The sequence below is a fragment of the Natrix helvetica genome (assembly GCF_964273705.1).
Source record: "Natrix helvetica genome assembly, chromosome: 3".
Lineage (NCBI taxonomy): Eukaryota > Metazoa > Chordata > Lepidosauria > Squamata > Natricidae > Natrix > Natrix helvetica.
Genome location: NC_138549.1, coordinates 47,765,059 through 47,785,463, shown reverse-complemented (window position 1 = coordinate 47,785,463; position 20,405 = coordinate 47,765,059). Strand labels below are relative to the sequence as shown.

Sequence of the window (20,405 nt, the reverse complement as noted above, 5' to 3'; positions counted from 1 at the left end):
TGAGAATAGTTTAGCTATAATATTATTAATGACACAAAAGGCATGCAAGTGAATTGTTACATGCTGACTAGATCAATATTTTTTTTAAAAAAAGGTCACTAACTGGTTGAACAGAAGTTGCCTCAAACAGAATCAGTGGCTCTGAGTTATTTGGATCTTCGCATACAGTTTCAAGCTGATTATATTAAAAAAGATATAAGAGAAAGTTATGGGGAGAATGAATATTCATCTATGGTGAGGAAAGTACAGGAAGGTTTGTTTCTACTTCTAAAAATTCAGGAATTAATTCAATAATACTTTGACTATTTGTGCAAAGTCTTTAAAATTTACACTTACTGTTTTTAGCTAAAGAAGGAAAAATCAGATAGGAGCTGACAAAAAATGATCCTTAGGAATGCAGAGCTGACTCCCTATCTTGATATATATCATTCTCTTAGCAAAGATTCAGTATTTCTTAAAACAAAATTCTCCCATAATTTCTCCCACTTTGGCAATCTCCATAAGGTTTTCTTTTGGCTGACTATGCTGGACTCAAAGACAGCAAATTACACTTTGATTTTAGCTATGGCATCTAGCAGCTGCACTATGATTACAGTGTTCACCTTCTCAGCCTTAAACCTCGTGTAATTGAATCTAGTCTTCTTTCTCTACTTTGTGCTCTTCCTTTTAAGAGGTGCATTGATTTTAGTGCTTACACAACTTACACTGATTTTTGGAAGGGTCTGAACTGCTGCCCTCCAGCCAATCCTTCACCACCTCTGCAACAATTACCTTAGTGGTAAACGAAAAAAGTTGAGAACTATTGCTTTATAATTGGCCACCAACCAACTTAGATAAATGCACTAAAAAAGCACACAGAGAGGAAAAGAAAGTGCTAAAGGAAGTTAAGACATGAAGACTGTTTATACACCATTGTTATAATTTAAAGATTTTAAAACAAGATGAGTTGTTCATACCTCAGTCCTACTAAAATGTGTTGATTGATTTACTGACAATGACTCTGAATAAGAATTCAGTACGTATTCACCTTTAGGTTTAAGGGAAGCTATAAAAAAAAAGATGGTTAAGCGTCTCATAATTATCATTTTCCAGACATATTTTCTCATTAATTTCTACTTTAGTATATTCTGTAACCTAATGATAACAATTGGCCACTCTTCCACTTCATAATACAAGACTGGTGTTTTTTATTTCGTGATTATCATTTGAATAAGGTTGCCATATATTAACATTTTTTTTTGAAAAATTGAATGAACAAGTTATGGTAAGATGCAGCATTTAGTTGATCTTGACATATCAAAAAAGCTAAGCTGATGCTGAACTTAGTTAATGCTTGGAGGGAAAACTACAAGGAATTCCTAGGGCTGTAGGGGACTGATAAATTAAAATGAAACAACTAGGGAAAAAGTAATAAAAAGATATGGATAGATAAGTTAATGCTGTTCAGTTCACTGTTCATTCATTCTTTGGGATGAAAATATGGGAGGTTTGCCATTATTCCCAGTATGTTGTAATTAAAAAGTATCTCTTAAAAAATAGGCAATATATTTTTAAGACTATTTCATTTCTAGGCACACAAAATTGGTATAAATGGTACCATGTTTCTCTGAAAATAAGACAGGGTCTTATTTTCTTTTGACCCCCGAAATAAGTACTTGGCCTTATTTTCAGGGAGGTCTTATTATTTTTGAGGTGCAGGAAGCGGCTAGTGTGGTCACCTCATGGCTGTTGCTATGTTGTGCTGCCGTGGCAGCGAGGCATGTCGCTGGCCCTGCTGCTCTTTTTGCGGCGGCCATTGGCATGATAGAAGGGGCACAGTGGCTAGGGTTTTGGGAGCAGCCATTAGGTAAGAGCATGTGGGGTATGTGGGGCATGTTCCCCCTCCCTTTCCCCGCCTTTGGCCTCGCCTCCTCACCTCGTGTTGTTTGCGCGGCAAGCAACCACAGGAAATGGTGGGGACCAGCTGCGCATGTGTTTAAATATTTTCGGGGAGGGCTTATTTTACCGCATGCACTTAAAAGTCCGCTTATTGTCTGTGGAGGTCTTATTTTTGGGAAAACAGGGTATTAAATCTTTCTACACAAACATAGAAACCCTGACTGGGTGGTTTGTCATAAAGCTACAATTTTGTTTGGGATAGTAGTCTCTTTAAATATAAGAACAATACCCAATTAAGAAAAGAACCCATATAAAATATTTTCCATACTAGTATTTTAGTATCTAAAGGTCACTATACTTATTTTTCATTGGGAAAGTAAGATTTATAGAACAGCATTAACCTCACTAGACGCATAAAAACTACATTAATTGCTATCATGCCAAGAAACACTTTGGGTTTTTTTTTGGGGGGGGGGGGCAATAATTGTGATTTTAAAGAGAAATCCAGTAATGGTTTCAAATTGTTACCCTATTGAGATGTAATATACTATAAGGTGCCTTGCAGGGTTATGGATATAATATTAAAAATAATGTTAGCACAATATAAAATAATCATATTGGAAGGACCAAAAAGGCCTTCCAACTTCTAGGTCATGAGTCAATAATTTTAAGATTTCAACACAGAGTTCATGAACATATATTAGCTAAGTTTTTTGGCTGCATATAGATTTGCTGCTAAGCGAGTCTTATCACTGCTGGTATTAAGAGACCAAACATTGATTACCAACAGTTTTAGAGCATTTCCCCTATAATTAGTGCATAAAAAAAGACTGTGGTTAAAACACAATTATAATTAACTGAAAATGTATACACAAACACTGAAACTTTACCTGCATGAAGATAGTCAGGCAACAGCGTCTCTGGCAAGCTGTCTGGCAAAAGATAGCCATTCTTCCGAGCAACAACAAGGTGAAAGGCAACACAGAACTCTGCTAATGTCAATGCTCCATCACAGTCAACATCACTAAGTTCCCTACAAATCAGATAATTATTATACAACCCTATATTGAACGAAAACCTGTTTGTTACAGATATTAACATTTAGACTAATGTGCTTTCTAATTGCAATACAAATAATTTTATTACAAATATAAATTGCAACTATACTTCATAATAAAAATATATTGCAATTGCAATAAAATTACAATTAAACTACTACTTGTACTGTTCGTGTTTTGGTCTGTGACTGTAAATAAAGTATTATTATTACAGTTATTTTTTAAAATTCTAATATGCACGAAGCTATTACTGTTTAAAAAACTCAGGATATGAATTCGTAAGCAGAACTAGAAGTGACGCTTATGCTATTAATTTTTCTGAATTACATTTATCTGAACTTGATTCAAACTTTTATACTTTTAGGCTCCTTAATATGCTCTCTAGAACATTTTTAGATTACAGTACTGTTCACATTTTGTTACGCCACTGAAAAGATAAAAGCATAAAATAAATATTAATTTACTCTCTACTTTGCTTGGATCAGCAATGTGAGCCATTGCTGAAGACATTTTCTGTTGCATTGATTAACGTACAGACACAGGGGAAAAAACCCCACAGAGATAAATAATATTATGAGTTAGAAAATAGTACTTACCATATGTGTGAAAGCTCAGGGATTGGCAGTTTAGATTTTGTAAAGAAATTCTTAGCCACAGAACCTGTTAAGAATGATGGCCAGAAAGCAGTAAAATAAATAATTCAGCAACAAAATTTCTACTGGTATCCTTCTTATATTTCTTTTTTTTTAATGAATCAGTTATTATCTGCTTGTTTATATTAGCCTAGAACACTATTTTTCTTATGTAACTTTAATAGTAATTACAATATTTCTTGCAATGTTTATCAGTATTTTATTTTTCAGAAAAAGATTTTGAGGCTTCTGAAAGACAGTATTTATCTGCTGCATGTTATTTTTATCTAAGCACTAACTCTAAATATCTCATATACTTCAGAATCTTAAGCAAAACAGAATTTGAAAGTATATTCTGAATTTCCAAATTATAGTTAAATGGTACCTGAAAATTGGTAGTGAGCAAGGTATGATTATCTATCCTTTGCTGCTGTCTCTGAGCATATACAGAAACTTTGGATGGAAAGAACATGTACTGTATATGTATATGTCTGTCTGTCTATCTATCTTTCACATCCTAAGCTCTGAAAAAGTATTTAAAACAATAATATTAATAGTGCAATATAAATTAATTAACAATTCCAATAATAAAACCTATAAAGAGTAGAAGTTAGAATAAATAGAATTTCATATATATATATATTAAACTATCACTTTATCATCTGGTATGAAGTGATATGACTTTCAAGGCCCTATGAAATAGCTCTGTTTTGAACACCTTTTGAAATGTTGACACTGTATCTGTACTATTATCATTTCAGAAGAAAGCTGTTCCATAAGGTTTCCTCTGCGTACCCCATTTTTGACGGGAAGTGCAGAGGCCAAAAATGGCCGGCGGGTGAGAGTCGGTGGGTGGGCATGACTTCGGCAATATTCGCTCCATAAGACGCACAGACATTTCCACCCACTTTTGGGAGACAAAAAAGTGTGTCTTATGGTACAGTACTTTTCTGATCTTAAAATTCATTTTATCAAAATACTTTTTTTTATAGAACAGTGAAATGGCCAAGAATATCTATTTAAACAAAGAGGACTGTAGCAAAGCGCATATTATTTCTCAGAACAAAAATCTATATACTGTCAGCATGCGGATAATGTTCTCCATGTCTCATATCACATTACTAATGAAGAGGTACTACAAAGATCAAATTTAGAACCTATTGAGAACTGAGAATGAAGGTTGAATTTGGCTTGTTGACCATATATTATATATAAAGACTGGCATCCAAAAATTGCACTACGTTGGATGCCTTCTGGAAGAAACAGAAAATGAGCCCCACCTGTCAACAAACTCTTAAGGAAGATCTTAAGATTATTAATGTCCCTTGGGATGATGCCAAAGATACTGTGAATGATTGAAACTTCTGGAAAACACACTGCCCAATGCACTCTGCATAGGAACTAATTATGAAAGCATGTGCGAAGCAAACCGGTACCAAGTGGTACAGGAATCCACCCCTGGTGTATAATCCATCCCCACCCCTATCAACACACACATACACACACAGAGTTACACATTTTGCACTTGTCTATATGAATTTCATTTACTCGCCCAGATTCTCAGTCTAGCATTACTTTCTATGTTTACAAAGGACATTACCTGAAATGAAAGAGTTGAGATCCGGTTGTAAAGACTTGAACTGATTGATATAATAGTCTCGTTGTTCCTCAGTTACCCTCCAAAGGTCATCTGGGTAATTACTACTGTTGTCCTGTGGTTCTCTTTCTATTGAAAGAGACTTCAAAAAAGGAAAATGTTTTATTTGGAAGGATAACAAAAAAGCTGAGCAGATGTTTCAAAGGATTAACCTTGCTCTATTCCTACTATGCCATTCTTTTAAAAATAAATAGCGTTGATACTTCTGTTGAATTTGCAAAACATTTTCCAGAAGCCATATATATCAAAAATTGTCAAAAGTGAATGCCATGGATATTTAATGCATAATCTTTTCCAGTGGAAGGGTTTAAAAACTAAGGAGATAAAATCTACCTGAGGTAAAAAAGAAAACTTCTTAAATAAATTGCTAACAATCCTCACATTTCCAAACAAGGAAAATAAGACAAGTTCCAAATGAATTAAATAGTTGCTTGATTGGACTCATTGTCAATGTTAGGATGGGGAAAGATCAAATCTCATAAAACAACTCTAGCTTCTAACATTTACTAAGCAAGCATACCAGGAATAAATAATTCACAATGAGAGGTTGCTTTTAGATACCCATTAAACTCTAATTCTATCAGTACGTGACCATTATGAAGAGAGGACATGAGAAAGGACAGCAGTGAGAACTGATGCAAAAAGGCCTTTTTAAATGTATTTATGTATTTATTTGAGTTTATCAACCACCCAACTCCAATGGATTCTAGAAGTACCCCCAAGTAAATGCAGTTCCAATTAAAATAGTTCACTATAATAGTGAACAACATCAGTCACAAAACCAATACAGATTAGTTAACACTCAGCTAACTTGCAGAATTTTAAAGGTTGTCGTTTCCTTGCTGTAAACACCCACATCATAGTAACCCATGGCGCAGAGTGACACACACTCCTAGTTATAAATTTGAGTTTGATCATGGTGAATTAAATGAACTTTTTAGTTTTGGCAACTTGCATACATTAATTACCCAGTGCAATTTCTTCAAAAAATTTCTTGATGAAACATACTTCTTTCTGACACACACTATGTCTCTGTTCTTTAGAAATCTCTTTCTGATATACAAAATTGCCTCTGTTCTATGGAACCCTCTTTTAGTTATACACAGATGCACTATTTTTTTGTATATATGCAAATAATGGCAGCATGAATTCTCAAGGTAGCGAACATTTTTATTTACTCAAGCTGCCAATTTACTTACTGCCAATAAGATCTGGACGTTTGTCTCAGTCTCAAGCCCTTTGCCTTACCCATTTCCTTCTTATTCAAAGCACTGTGAAAATGTGGACAAATTGTGACTTCAGGTAGACAGAGACAAACTGAAATATCTGGCATTGATTCAATACTGTTATGTCTGCCCTCCAACCTGTGAATCTTAATCCGAATATAAACGCCAATATAAATTAATACCAGTAATCCTCATTTTACAACTGTTCATTTAATGACTGTTTTTCAGTTACAATGGCAGTTACAACGGCACTGAAAAAAGTGACTTATGACTGTTTTTCACATTTATGACAGTTGCAGCACCCCATGGTCACATGATCAAAATTCAGATATTTGGCAACTGACTCCTACTTAGGACAGTTATAGTGTCCCAGGGTCATGTGATCCCTTTTTGTGACCTTCTAACAAGCAAAGTCAATGGGGAAGTCAGATTCACTTAACAATCGTGTTACCAATTTAGCAACTTCAGTGATTCATTTAACAGGTGGCAAGAAAGGTTGTAAAATGGGGTAACATTTACTCAACAAATGTCTCACTTAGCAACAAAAAATTTGGGCTCAATTGTAGGTGGAACACAATCTCACTTTATACTGTAGCTGATCCTGTATAGTTGTAAAATGCTTCCATTTCACACATATTCTAAAGGCCAGAGCTCATATTAGCTCTCAGGTATGTGTTACTAGTTTTAGATTGCAATTGTCCTTTGCTGCAAAATACTACTAGCAACTACCTATTGATCTCATTCAAGACTAGTTTATGTAACATTGATTATAAAAATCAAAGTTTATTTTTCAATACTTATGTAGGCTATGCAGAAAATTTATTTTCTATTATTTTTGCATCTCATGCAAATTACCTGAATAACACATGAGTGAGTTGGCATTGATTTGGGCCCATAATTCCCTGAAGTCAATCCATCTTGAATAGAATGCCTAGCTTCTTCATAGGAACCTATACAAGATTAAGATGAATGGAAAACATATGCTAAACCAAAATAAAAAAACAAAGTTTGGATCTTGTCTCATACCAAATTATTTAAACATATATACACACATGTAAAATTCACTTTATTACCATATTAGGATGGATAAAGGTTAAGGAAAAAGATTAATGAAGAAGGTTCAAATGAAAAATGGTTTTTTAACACAGGGGCTTGATTCTAAATAGGTTAATTCATTATTTACGAAAAATATCCAATATCTCTCAGAACATCAATTTGTTTTTGTTTTTAACCTGAGCTCTAATTAAACTAAATTTGCAACATACTGCAGTAGGTTAAACCAACATTTATCACGTTCACTCAGTGTTACAATAAAACTGTCTACTGTTGTCATTTGTGATATATAACAAATGATCAAAATAATTCTAAATTTCTGGAGTTGTTGTTATTTAAAATGCTTATTTAAATAATCTTGTCTTCTCTCTGAAAACTATGGAACCTTACAGTTGAAAGAAAAAATAAGCAGTTTAATTATAATAAAAAAATAAATTAACTAGTCCTAACGTAATACAATTAAGACAAGTAATACAAGGTGTTCTTTTATAGCATCAGATAATCAGAAGGATTTGCACAGTAATATCTTGTAAATTTGTAAGATCATTTTTCTTTTTATATTTTGTGAACTTGTTGCAATAAATGTATTATCACTTTTATACACATAAATGATTTCTTTTTTTAAAAAAAAAATACAAAGCTGTTTTCTCAACATCAGGACATCTGTCTACTTAGTTAATATTGTTTATTCTGATCATCATATTTCTAAGGATTCACACAGAAGGTCCAACATAGCAGACATGTCTGAGATTCCTTATTATTTAATAGAAGCATCAGAAATTTACGTACCATATTTTTCAGAGTATAAGACTCACCAGAGTATAAGACACACCAAGATTTTGAAGAGGCAAATTAAAAAAAAAGTTTTTGCACTCTGTAGACCTCCCAAAAAAGGGCTATTTTTTGCGAAAATGTTTTTTGCTCGTTTCTGCGCACGGTGGAAAGGGGAATTGCCCTTCGGGAGGAAGGTCGGGTCCAGACGAAGGACCACCCTATCCTGGTGAAATTGGCAAAGATCATCCTTAGATGACAGAGCCCCCCAGTTCAGAAATATGTTGAGCAGAAGTCACAGCAACCAGGAATGCTACCTTCAAAGACAGGAATCGGAGGTGGACCCTCCGTAACGGCTCAAAGGGAGTCCCTGTCAAACCCCTGAGAACTAGGGGCAGGTCCCACATCAGGAACCTATGGACGAGGGGGGGGGGTTGGAAGGTTAGCAGCTCCCCTCAGGAACCTTTTCACCAGAGGAAGGTGAGATTGGGGGGAATGGCCATCTCTGGCAAGGACCGAGGACAGGGCTGCCATCTGGCGGCGCAGAGTATTGTGGGACCCCAATCCAACCCCTTTTGTAGGAACTTGAATATCTGAGCAACCAAAGCCTCGGTCGGACAGATATTGAGTGGCCTGCACCATTTGACAAACGCCGACCACGTGGAATTGTAGATCCGCGTGGTCAACGGTCGTCTGGAAGCCTCAATGCTGGTGATGACCCGAGATGACAGCTTTGCGTCCCTCAGGAGGCTCCGCTCAAGTGCCAGGCGGTCAAGTGGAGCCACTGGGGCTCTGGATGGATTAGGACCCCCTAACACAAGGAGATCTCCTCCTGAGGAATCCTCCATGAGGGAGAGATGGATAGCTGGACAAGTTCTGCAAACCAGGACCATCTGGGCCAATATGGTGCCATCAGGATGATGTCTGCCCTCTCTACCACTATCTTCCTCAGGGTGCCCGGGATTAGTGGGAGAGCGGGGAAGGTGTAAAGTGGGCCTGGCGGCCATCTGCTCCTGAGAGCGTCTGTCCCTTTTGCATTCCGGGCTGAGAAGCAGCAGAAGAACCACGGCAGCTGCATGTTCGCTAGAGTTGCAAATAAGCCCACCAGAGGGATGCGGAAGTGGTGACAAATTCTCTGGAACAGCTCATGCTGCAGCTGCCACTTGCTGTGGTCGACTGTCACGCGGCTTAGCCAGTCGGCCTGATGGTTGGCTGTGCCCGACATGTGCTCTGAAGTTATCAACACCAGATGTCTCTCCACCCAGTAGCCGAGTTTCTGAGCCTCCATCCAGAGGCACTTGGAGTGAGTGCCCCTCTGATGGTTTATGTGGGCTTTCGGGGCTACGTTGTCCGTCAGGAGGAGCACATGTTGACCGGCAATCTAGTTGTGGAAGTGTCGGAGGGCCAGGCGAGCTGCCTTCAGCTTCAGCCAGTTTATGTTGTGGCACAGGTCTGAGATCGTCCATCAACCCTGCGCCAAACTGGAGTTCATCAATGCCCCCCAACCGAACACGCTTGCGTCCATTGTTATTGTAATCCTCTCCGGCTCCCAAATGTCCAACCTGCATCGTAGAGCCGGAGACAGCTACCACCGCAGGAACAGTCGGAGTTCTACTGGCAGGGGAATGGTCCTTAGGAAATTGCTCATGTGCCTGCATTGGTACAGAATGAGCACCGTGGCCGGGAGTGGAGACGAGCCCAGGGCACTATCCCTATGCACGACACCATCTTGTCTAGGAGGCGGGCCAAGGTCAGGTTGGAAACTGACCAACTTGTGTGTACCTGGCACGCCAGCACTTGGAGGTTGATGAGGCATTCTGGAGAGAACCGAACCAGTCCCGCGACAGAGTCTATCACTGCTGATAGGATTGAAGGATTCGTGTCGTTGGGAATGAAGGATTCGTGTTGTTGGGAAGAGATGACTTTTGGAGAAGTTGATGGAAAAACCCAGGGACTGTAACATCTGTATGGTCAGACGAAGGTCGCAAACTGCCTGGGTGTGTGAGTGGGCCTCGACGAGCACGTCATCGAGGCAGCATTGGAGTCTCACCGGGGTGGAGCGTAGGTGAGCCGCCAATGCCGCCAGGATGTTCAGGAACGTGCGCGGTGCTGATTCTAGGCCGAAGGGGACAGCCCTGTACTGGAAATGTTGCCTCTTGTGAGAGAACCGGGGGTATCTGTGATGGGCCAGCAGAATCGGAATGCGAAGATAGGCCTCCGTTAAGTCCATGGATGCCAGAAAGTCCCCCTGCCGGATCCCCTGGAGGATAGACCTGAGGGAGGACATCTTGAAGTGCCTGTATACTAGGTATTGATTGAGGCACTTGAGGTCCAAAATTGCTCTCCAACCCCCCGAGCTCTTCAGGACAAAGAACAGGTTGGAGTAGTGACCTACTTCACCGGAGGCTCTGCTTGCTCAATGGCTGTAGCTTGTTTCCTTAAGCTGTGGCCTGGCTGGCCAGGCATGGCTCACCTTTGCTGACTGCAGCTCGCTTTTCCTCCATGGCTCGCTTAGAGGACCGCAGCTCGGCTTTTCAGGTGGGGCTTGCCTTGATGGTGCGGCTGCCGCACAGACGACTCATTGCCTCCGCAATCGCCGGCCATTGCAGCCCTCCCACGGAGCTGCTTGAACGGAGTCTGTCACCCTCGCTTGCCCAGGGACCAGACAGAGCTCCCAAGGCCTCAGGGCAGGAGAGAGGCTCCAAAAACCAGATCTTCCACCCCGATCTGAGCCGGAATACCCAGTCTCTGAGGGCAGCAGCTCAAACAATTTAGAATTTAGACGTAAGTCAATTAATTGAATTTCGGACAAAATTTTTTACTTCAACTAATTTCCTCTAGGGAACCAAAGCCAGTGCTTGGACCAAAGACTGAGAGGAAACTGGGAACAAGCAGGGAATGGAGGAATATTAAAGAAATTTCCCTCAGTCTTTGGACCAATCAGGCTTTGAGAATACCCACACATAACCCCCCCCCCTCAATTCCACTGGAAAATGAAACTTTCTTTCATATCATATTTCAGTGATATAGAAAAGAGGAAGTTGTGCAATTAGGCTTTCTTTATACTATTCAGAGAATAGAGATATCAGATCATGCCTCATTTTCAAAAATCTTCTTTCCCCCACAAAATTATTCCTTTTCCTACTATATTCCACCTAATTTGTAAACATTATTTTTGGAGGTTAGGTGGGACTGCTATGAAAGGGTGGAAAAGGAAAAAAAATCAAATAATGCCAGCGTATGTATCAATGTGCATGGAGAGCAAAAGAAAGAAATGGATATATAGATGTGGATATAGATGTAGACCATGTATCTTTCATATACCATTTTTGAGTAAATATCTTCAATGAATTATTTTATCGCAAGAAAAGAATGGCTTCAAGGCACTGATATGTAAGAAACTTGTTTTGCAAATAATAAAACATGTATTAGATTATATTCTATGTTATATTATTTAAATATATCAATATGAAATGTTGACCACATTCTGCAGAAATCTGACTACAATTTACCAGTACGTTGAGTGAATTGTAAAGGGGATTTTATAAATTGGAGATTATATTTGTTATTAACAGTGCATATTTGAAGACCAAAACATTCCCAAGTTCTCTGATATTCTACTGCCACAAGTTTTAAAATGTTTATTAGAATATGATTGTAAATGATCAAGTTAGGCATGAAATATTCAAATTTACTATGTGAAAAGCAAGAATTGGTTCCATTTTCTAGGTGATAAACTCTTAAACAAACTAATCACTCCACATTTTTTAATGTGGAACCTGACCCAAGCAATTGGGGCAGGTTACAAATATTTTAAAATGTTACCTCTGGCATACTAGCTCAACATTTTGCGCAAAAATGTTTCTTATAATTCACAGGGGTGTTGTATAAAATGAGACTTAACAATTGGGATTGAGGGGGTGGAATTAGACTGCATATGGTGGTCCTCCTTCTCCCATAAGCATTTCTTCCTATGTATATTTACTCCTCCTTGCTCAGTTATGGCAGTTTTGCTAAGTCAGTGTGGTTGTAGGGTTCCATATTGCTCCCTACAACAACTAACCTTTAGAGTAACTTGTTCAGCTGCTGGTAGAAGTGCTCACTTTCTCATGCCATGGGGTTCATCTACTCTACATAGTTTCTCTTCAATCCTGAAGAAGGAGTCTCTTGGTTATTGATTACACCTTTTAGTAGAGCTGCTTATAGACACTTACAACTACAGCAAAGATAATCATTAACTTACCTCCATGCTGTTGCTCAAGCCCACTTCTCAATATACTATATCCATATCCCAAAGGAATTCTCTGGTAATTTGAAGGAGAAGCAGGATGGGAAACAATGGGAGACATGGGAGGAGACTTCGCTTCTTCCTTTAAGAGAAATGTTGCAATAACATATTAAATTATTAAATTTATTAAATTTAAGCCAGTTAACAGAGTCAGCAAAATTTCAGCTTGACCTGACACAAATTTGTACAGTTTTTCCTCTGTGAATATTCATATTACATTTGAATATTTACTACCTGATTCTTGGCAATTGAAGCAAAGTAGTTCATTTTAATGGTTTATTTATTCAGTTTATACAGCTGTCCATCTCAAATGAATGACTCTGGGCAATAACGAATAAAAATAAGATACAAAGTCAGTAGAGTTGGGGCAAGTGTAATCTTCAGGGGAATAATGTTCAATAATGTTCAGTGGTTGCCACAAAATAGAATGATATTGAATGGCAGAATAGTTAAAATAGAAAGGAATTTAATATTGAGCAATCTTTGCTAGGTAGCTAACACCTTGACATCTCACAAAAAGCAAACATAAAGTTGTTGAAACATTTAAATTTCAACTTAAAGTTTCAACATTTACACTTTGAACAGTTGTTAGTATGTCTTTATTAGTTTCATACAAAACTAGCAAAAGTACTATGTAAACAGAAGTCTGCTTATATTAAAACTTTCTTCTCTTTCTTGTGGCTCTTCCCCTATATCTTGTGAAAGATCTTTTGGTCTACCATAGTAGACTTTGAGGGTGAGGAAAATAGCAATTCTCTCCCAGTACTACTGAGAAACGCAGCTCTCTTAAAGTAAATGCTCTACTGAATTTGCTCCAAGTGATTTTCCACATATCTAATAAAAATCTTTTTTGTACCTTAAAGAAAATTCTGTAGTTCATCTGCTTAAGATGAACAGCAAGTTGATCATACAAGAGATAAGCAATCTTAACTCTCTAAGAATAGGCAATTGGTATTCCCTGTTGAAAGAATCTTCAATGACTAAATAATCAGCTTTAATTCCCAGTCTGTGTCAAGAGACTTTACCAATAAAACGAACTAAAATACTAATCAAGATCTGTTTTTGTCAGTATCATATCATAAAATGAAATATTGTAGTTCATCCCACAATAAAAGATATATTTAAAAGAGACTTTACCTGTTTTTCTTCTTCACCTGATCTTCTGAAGCAATTTATCTCAAGGGTTGTATGCGGACTCTGAAACTTTGCTCCATGTGCTTCTGATAGATTGATGTACCTTATTTCAGTATCACTTTTCAGAGCACTAAATCGAGGTAAAGGTAATTCTTAAACAACAGAAATAAATACAAAAGAAAAATGATTATATAATACCATATTGTTTAGCTTATTTATTGACCAAATGAATCCCTTTGACAACTAATTATATTACGGTGCTTGGAAAATTAAAATTTAGTACAGGCCAAATTAGTAGGAAAATATAAAGAGAAAGAACATTTTTGCATTTTGTATTTTTATAAAGTCTTGAACTTTAACATATTATTTTACTCTCTGATTATTTGTAAGAATCTATAAGCTTTCTTGACCACAAAAGCAGAATGGATCTGGCAAATAAAAAGTAAACTAATTTGGAAGGGGGGTTGATAAACAAGAAAGTAAATTAACTTGGGGAAGGGAATCTCCTTTTTTAGACATCTATTCTTATCTTACTCAAAATATTTAGATTATGTTTTTCCATCTGAAAACTTTCAAGTTGTTTTATGTAGTAGGTGCAGATAAAAAGTGAATGCCCACCAATATTAAAGCACTAAATTTACTGAGAAGTTCTAAAATGCAGGTAATATAGCTGTGGTAAAACTGGGCATAAAGCTACCGTAATATTACTTCAATATAAATATTTTTGGCATTTCACATTAAGGCAAAGTGAAAAGCAATTTTGGATTAAGGAGTATGCAAATACATAACTTGATTTTCCATATCTGCACAATTATGCTTCTTGAAGTTCTATATTTCTGTTTCTATTGTATTGCATTATGCATAGAGAAATATTTCAACACAATATACATGTGTGTATACTGTAAAAATTGGGCATTGTATTACAAACCCAATCAACATCTATGTAATGCAAGAAATTCAAACATAAAAATAGACTTGGTAAATTATCTTCAAAAGAGGTATTTATTATATGCATGTCTGTATAAACCATTCACTATATGAACCAGTTGTATTTACTTATAGAAATATTAATGGTTTTTATTTTACTAAGAACTCACTTGGTCATAGGTAGTTGCTCTATTTGGGCTTTAGAAAACTGTGATACAATTATGCATGCATAATATTACATAATGCAAAAATGACAAAACCAAGAAGATGTAATTAATTTATAATACCTTTTATGTCAGACTGGCTGACTTTCAACAATTTAGTGAAATAATTAATGCTGCATCAGACTTAACATTGGTGCAGATTTCTTTATATAGATAAATATTTATAATAAATATTAGTTGCATTCAATTTGGAGGGAAACTATTTTGGGCTACAATCACTAATACCTTTTCAAGGATACAAACCTTATAAAATATAACAGGAGTCAAAGTACATATCCAATGTCTCACACTAGACCAATCTCATTCACTGTAGATTAGCAATGTTAATGCAATTTATAATACCTAAATGAAACAATACATTGATATAATGGTTTGGAGCTAGTGTTAATGAGACTTTTAAGTATTTGATTGTAATAATTACAATTTGCCACATAGCAATTGTTTTACAAATGAAGTTTCTATCTTCCACCATTATAAAGGGCATATTTCATTCCAATTTTTATTATAGCTATTTTATAATTTAGCAACTTCAGGAAATTTTATTCTGCAATATCATAAAACCTTGCATACAACTAGCAACTCAACTAGGATGCAAAATTAGGTCATATAATTTAAACTATGGTTAGAAAGCTAGATTATGAAGACATACTGGGCCTACTGGACTTATTGTTCTTACTTGCATTGACCCAAATTAAAAGGACAGTTAGGGGTGCCAAGTGCAACAGATTTAGAAATAGATATATATTTGTGGGATAGTTTAATCAATGATATAGCTTTTTAAAGTTCTGCAGTCTTACTTCTACTATACTGAGCTTTCATAACAGGATATTAATGAGCCTGAATTCATAAAATGAAACTTCTATTAAAATTTTTAGTACAATAGGCTCTATTCAGCTTTTACTGAGATGGATTTCTTTTTTCTGTTTGCTGTTGTTTTTGTCGTTTATTATTGGTTTATTATTATTGGTTAATTATTCTCTTCCCTCTTACAATCATTTACATTTTCTTCCATGATGTCTTGCAAAAAGTTTTACAAAACGTAATGACCATTTAATAAATATTTTAAATAAAATATTAGATTTTATTTATTAAATAAAAATAAAATTGTCCAAAATAAAACAATTGAGTCTAATCAGTTACCATTCTGAATACTTTCTATTCGTACTGGGAGACCAGACTGTGCAGCAGCTATAAGCTTCAGAGCAATATAAAACTGAGTACGACCAAAATAACCGACATGTTTAGCACCACACAAGTCTGTAATCTGAAAGATAAAAAGGGAGATATGAATATGAGCATATGCCAAAAATATTGGTGCCTGCAGTGAAAGAATTACTGAAGCTACAAAAATATGTAGTACTTAAAAAAAAACTTGGCAGCAAATAAACTGGTGATGCTGACATCTGGTTTACATTCTATAGCCTCAAATCTGCTATATTAAACAGAGAAAACCACAGAGGAAATCCTCCTATATAAATATTTTGTCCTCTTGGCTCCATTCTCAGCAACATGTAGCTTAAATTCTGAGCAATAAATCTGTCTAAATAGGACGAACTAAATAAGTATCAAGGGCACCAGCAGGATCTTGCTCTTTTTGTCAAAAGAGGGAAACAGAATCACACCACAAATTCTGCACCTTTGTACATGCATGCAATATCACTATGTACATTACAAAAGAGGGGGCTTGCATGCATCGCTGCAAATCTGCTTTAGTCCTTCTCCATCAATGGACACTGATCATTACCTAGTTGGAACATACATGACATGTTTCAATTTTCATAAACTTCAGCAAGCAGAAATGAAGGTTTAAATGCCTCTTTCTAGTGAATGGATATATTGGAAATGATTTCCTCAAGTGAAGAACAGATAAACATCATTGAATTGTAAAAAAAACATTTCTCTTTTTTTACAAAAGTAATTTTAATTTGGAAGTCCACAGGTACTATTTTAGGAATATTGCAGAAATTCTGGCACCTGCTTTGTGCCATTTTCTGTTCTTGAAATTCTAGATTCTGTAATTATAGATTATAGCAACCTCAACTGTCTTCTGGGAAATCCACAAGCTTATATTAACAGAAGTAAAGTTCCAACCTTGGTTTTCTAATATATAAATATTTGCAAACAGTAATTTCTCAGTTTTGAGTCTCAAGTCACTATCAAAGTTAATTTTTAAGAATGGAATTCTGAGTGCTTGTTAAAGAGATTCTCATACAATATCTACCATGGTGGATTTAGACATCCTCCATTTACCAGAAGATAATTGATAAATTGGATTCCTAACACCTCTATTTTCCCAATTTTGCACTAAGTCGCCCCAATTTTTCTTTATCTTTTTTACTTAAGCAGATAAATACACTTTAAGAAATAACATCGTATAACATCATATAACTCTGTGGTGAAAATAGCTTTTGAGTATATATAAGGTTAATCATTTTATTTTTTGAGTCCAAAACAACTTACATTAAAAAGAGAAACATTGTATTTAAAATTAGTATAATAATCTAAATAAAGAAAACTTTCATCAACTATATAAGGAATTTAAAATTAAAACACAGAAGAAATTTAAAACATGTAGGTGACATTATATAGCATTTGAGGCCCAGAAAGTAGAGGTTTGGCTAGTAGTGGCTTTATCACAGGCCAGGAACAAACCGTCCACTGTACATGATCCATCAAGATTGTGACAAATTGGAGAGGAGGAGTCAAAGTTGTGATGATACGACGTGCGACCTCAATGCTCTGAGATTGCAGTCGACACTTTTGCCACTGGGTGGTCCAAATGGACCTAAATTGTCCCGCAAGAATACGTCTTGCTGATCTCAGGGACATCGCAAAGTCCCTGATTGATCCAAGAGAAAGTCTTCAAGCCGGTGACAAAAAATCCAGCCAGAGGCTGAAGAAGTCGGGGCGACTCCAAAACGGAAGGATATGGAAAGAGAAAGTGTTTCCAGCTGGTGAGGAAATTTTATTGTTTTAAGAGTGACTGCCCATAAAAAACTTAAAATAAATTCAAATTGGAGAACCGAAGAAATAAGCAGCGGAATTAAATTTGGAATGGTTTTTGACAGGGGGTTATCTTTTTTCTTTTGAATGTTATCTTCACGGACGGAATTTATGTAAGACCTTTAAAACGAATGGACTAAGCCTTCTTCTTCTATTTTCCTTTTTTTTCATTACACTCTGTAACCTATGGTTCAAAATCCTCCTCTTTCATTACTGTGGGTGTTTTTCTAACTCATTTAAGAATTGGACTTTCTTTTCAATTTGAAATACAAAAAAGACATTAAAAACACTTTGCAACATTGTAAACAGCACTGCTACTTCAGAAGCTAGAAATGTGCATTGGAAATGAAACACTTTACTTTCTCTCACTGATTATCTTGGCTCGGCACTTCAAGGTCTTACTGCTTGTTTACAGAGAGCGATAAGAAGAAAAGTACACAGATGTTCCTTTGAGGTACTTTTAACCAGTGATGTGCGGTGAGGTTTATGGCTAGTGAGGCAGCAATTTTTTTAGGCTTGTGGACTTCAGCTCCCAGAATTCCACAGCCAGGCATGCTCAGTTCTGATTTAAAGCGACAGCATTTGTTTTTCTCCTTTGCAAAAGAAGTTTACTTCTTTCTTTTTCTTCTCCCTTCCCCTCCTTCCTCCCTCTCTCCCTCCCTCCCCCCTCTCTCAAACACACACACACACATACACACACACGTTGGATTGGACTATCTCTCCTACCCCCTTCCCTCTCTCTCACTCACTCTCTCTCAAACAAACACACACACACATAAAGTGTGTGAGGTGGAGGCAAGAAGCCAGTCAAAGAGCCATACTGGAGCACACATACTTTCCCCCAGCCTCGGAAGGATCCAGCCCAGCTTCACTGATTACAGGTTTGAAAAGGCAATGTGGTTCTGCCTGCAAGGGAGAGCACAAGCGAGCCAGAGTCCTTCCCTCCAGCTTTTGCCCAAAGCCCTGCACCAGGAGGATGAAGTTTGAATTCCTCCCCCTCCCTCCGACCCACACATACTTTTTCCAGCTGTTTCAGAGAGGATTTCAACTCTTGTTCTTGCTTAACTTAAGGGTTAAAAGCCTAAAAATTTCTGACGTAGGAGCGGCACGCAGTTCTCCTGCCTCATAGTAGAGGGCGCTTTTTAGACGCTTTTTTAAACAGTTAAGCAGTCATCCACAGTGAGGCAGGCTTAGGAAGCAACTAGCTCAGTCTGACCTCAGCTCTCGCCTTTTTCCCTTTACATTTCTTTTCTTTTCATGATGACAGTGGTGAGGCTGTGCCTCCCCTGCCTGCACGTCACTGCTTCTAACCAGAGAGAGGTGAAGATGGAATGATTATTGTGAATTGAAGTCTAACCTTTGCTAAAAATTTCTAAGCTAAAATAGCAGTGTTTATTAGTTGAAAACAATGGCGCAATTTCATCAGGAGAAAGAAGCTTTAAGTCTGCAAAAGATATTCTCAGAAATTATCAAATACACGTGAGAGGATTGAGAAGAAGTTGGATGATTTAGTACAATTAACAGCAAAATATGACGGAGAAGTTAAAGAGGCTTATTAAATGGATAAAGTGGCAGTTAAAATTCAAAAAACCGAAGGGGAAAATGAATATAAAGAAACTAAAACTCCTGATATTTATGGTGATTGGTTTGTCTCTGAAAATGGAAAGAGTGGAATATTGAAAGAGGAATTAAATGGAGGGGAAACCTACTTCAGATGGCAAGATACAGAAGAAGAAAAAATAAAATAATTTATGGATCTAAAGAGAGAAATTTTATTAGCAATAGTTTTGATAACACCACTGACAATTAAATATAAGCGGATTAAGGAAACAGAAGAAGAGCATCGAAATTACATGAAAAATTTTATAAGCAAAGAGTTGCTAAGAGGAGTCCATACAAAGTTGATTAAAGAGAAGATAAGAGGACTGATACCACAAACAGCAGAAGATATGAGATTGTTTTGTTACTGGAAAGATACAGGTTGATAGATGGAAGAGTATAATTTAAAACTAGCTAAACTTAGTGAAATTTAGTGATAATAGATATAGTTAAACAAATAATTGATAATGATAATAATGTATACAATGTGCAGTGTTATGATAAGCAATAATGGGATATGAATATTGAATGGTACCCATGAAAAGAATATTAGAAACCCTCTTGGATTTTATATAAAGATTAATATTATTGGAGGAAAATGTTATGATACAGGATATAGTTAAATAAAGAGTGGGATAATGATAATAAGGTATATTTAGGCATGGGTACAACATAAGGAAATTGGATATAAATTGCAAATAATGATTTGGAAAGAAGGATTAGAAAATTTTGTTATTGAATATTATGAACTAGCTGTACCCGGCCACACGTTGCTGTGGCCCAGTCTGGTTAAATGGAAAAGAAAGAAAAGAGAAAGCGCAAGTCCCCCAGCAGAGGCGGCCCCCGCATGGAAGTGAGCCACGGTGGCCCCTGCAAGAGCCGCCATGGAGGACGCTCCCACAGGCCCCGGCCTGGCTGAGCTGAGGAGGAGGCAGCTGCTACCCCCGACCCGGCT

At 36.8% G+C, this 20,405-nt stretch overlaps 1 protein-coding gene across 7 annotated transcripts in view; it reads right to left on the bottom strand.

The window, feature by feature from the left end:
- Positions 1 to 20,405, bottom strand: part of REPS2 (RALBP1 associated Eps domain containing 2) — a 93,367-nt gene that overhangs the window by 58,422 nt on the left and 14,540 nt on the right. For all 7 annotated transcript variants that reach the window (XR_014175023.1, XR_014175024.1, XR_014175025.1 and 4 more), the window contains exons 2-9: positions 15,989 to 16,112; positions 13,701 to 13,849; positions 12,519 to 12,645; positions 7,307 to 7,401; positions 5,169 to 5,307; positions 3,533 to 3,596; positions 2,769 to 2,911; positions 957 to 1,045 (exon numbers count right to left, since the gene is read on the bottom strand). Coding sequence is in view for 4 of the 7 variants with exons in the window: in XM_081948768.1 (XP_081804894.1) it covers positions 957 to 1,045; positions 2,769 to 2,911; positions 3,533 to 3,596; positions 5,169 to 5,307; positions 7,307 to 7,401; positions 12,519 to 12,645; positions 13,701 to 13,849; positions 15,989 to 16,112 (930 nt within the window). In the remaining 3 variants the exon portion in view is untranslated. The remainder of the gene's footprint in view (positions 1 to 956; positions 1,046 to 2,768; positions 2,912 to 3,532; positions 3,597 to 5,168; positions 5,308 to 7,306; positions 7,402 to 12,518; positions 12,646 to 13,700; positions 13,850 to 15,988; positions 16,113 to 20,405) is intronic.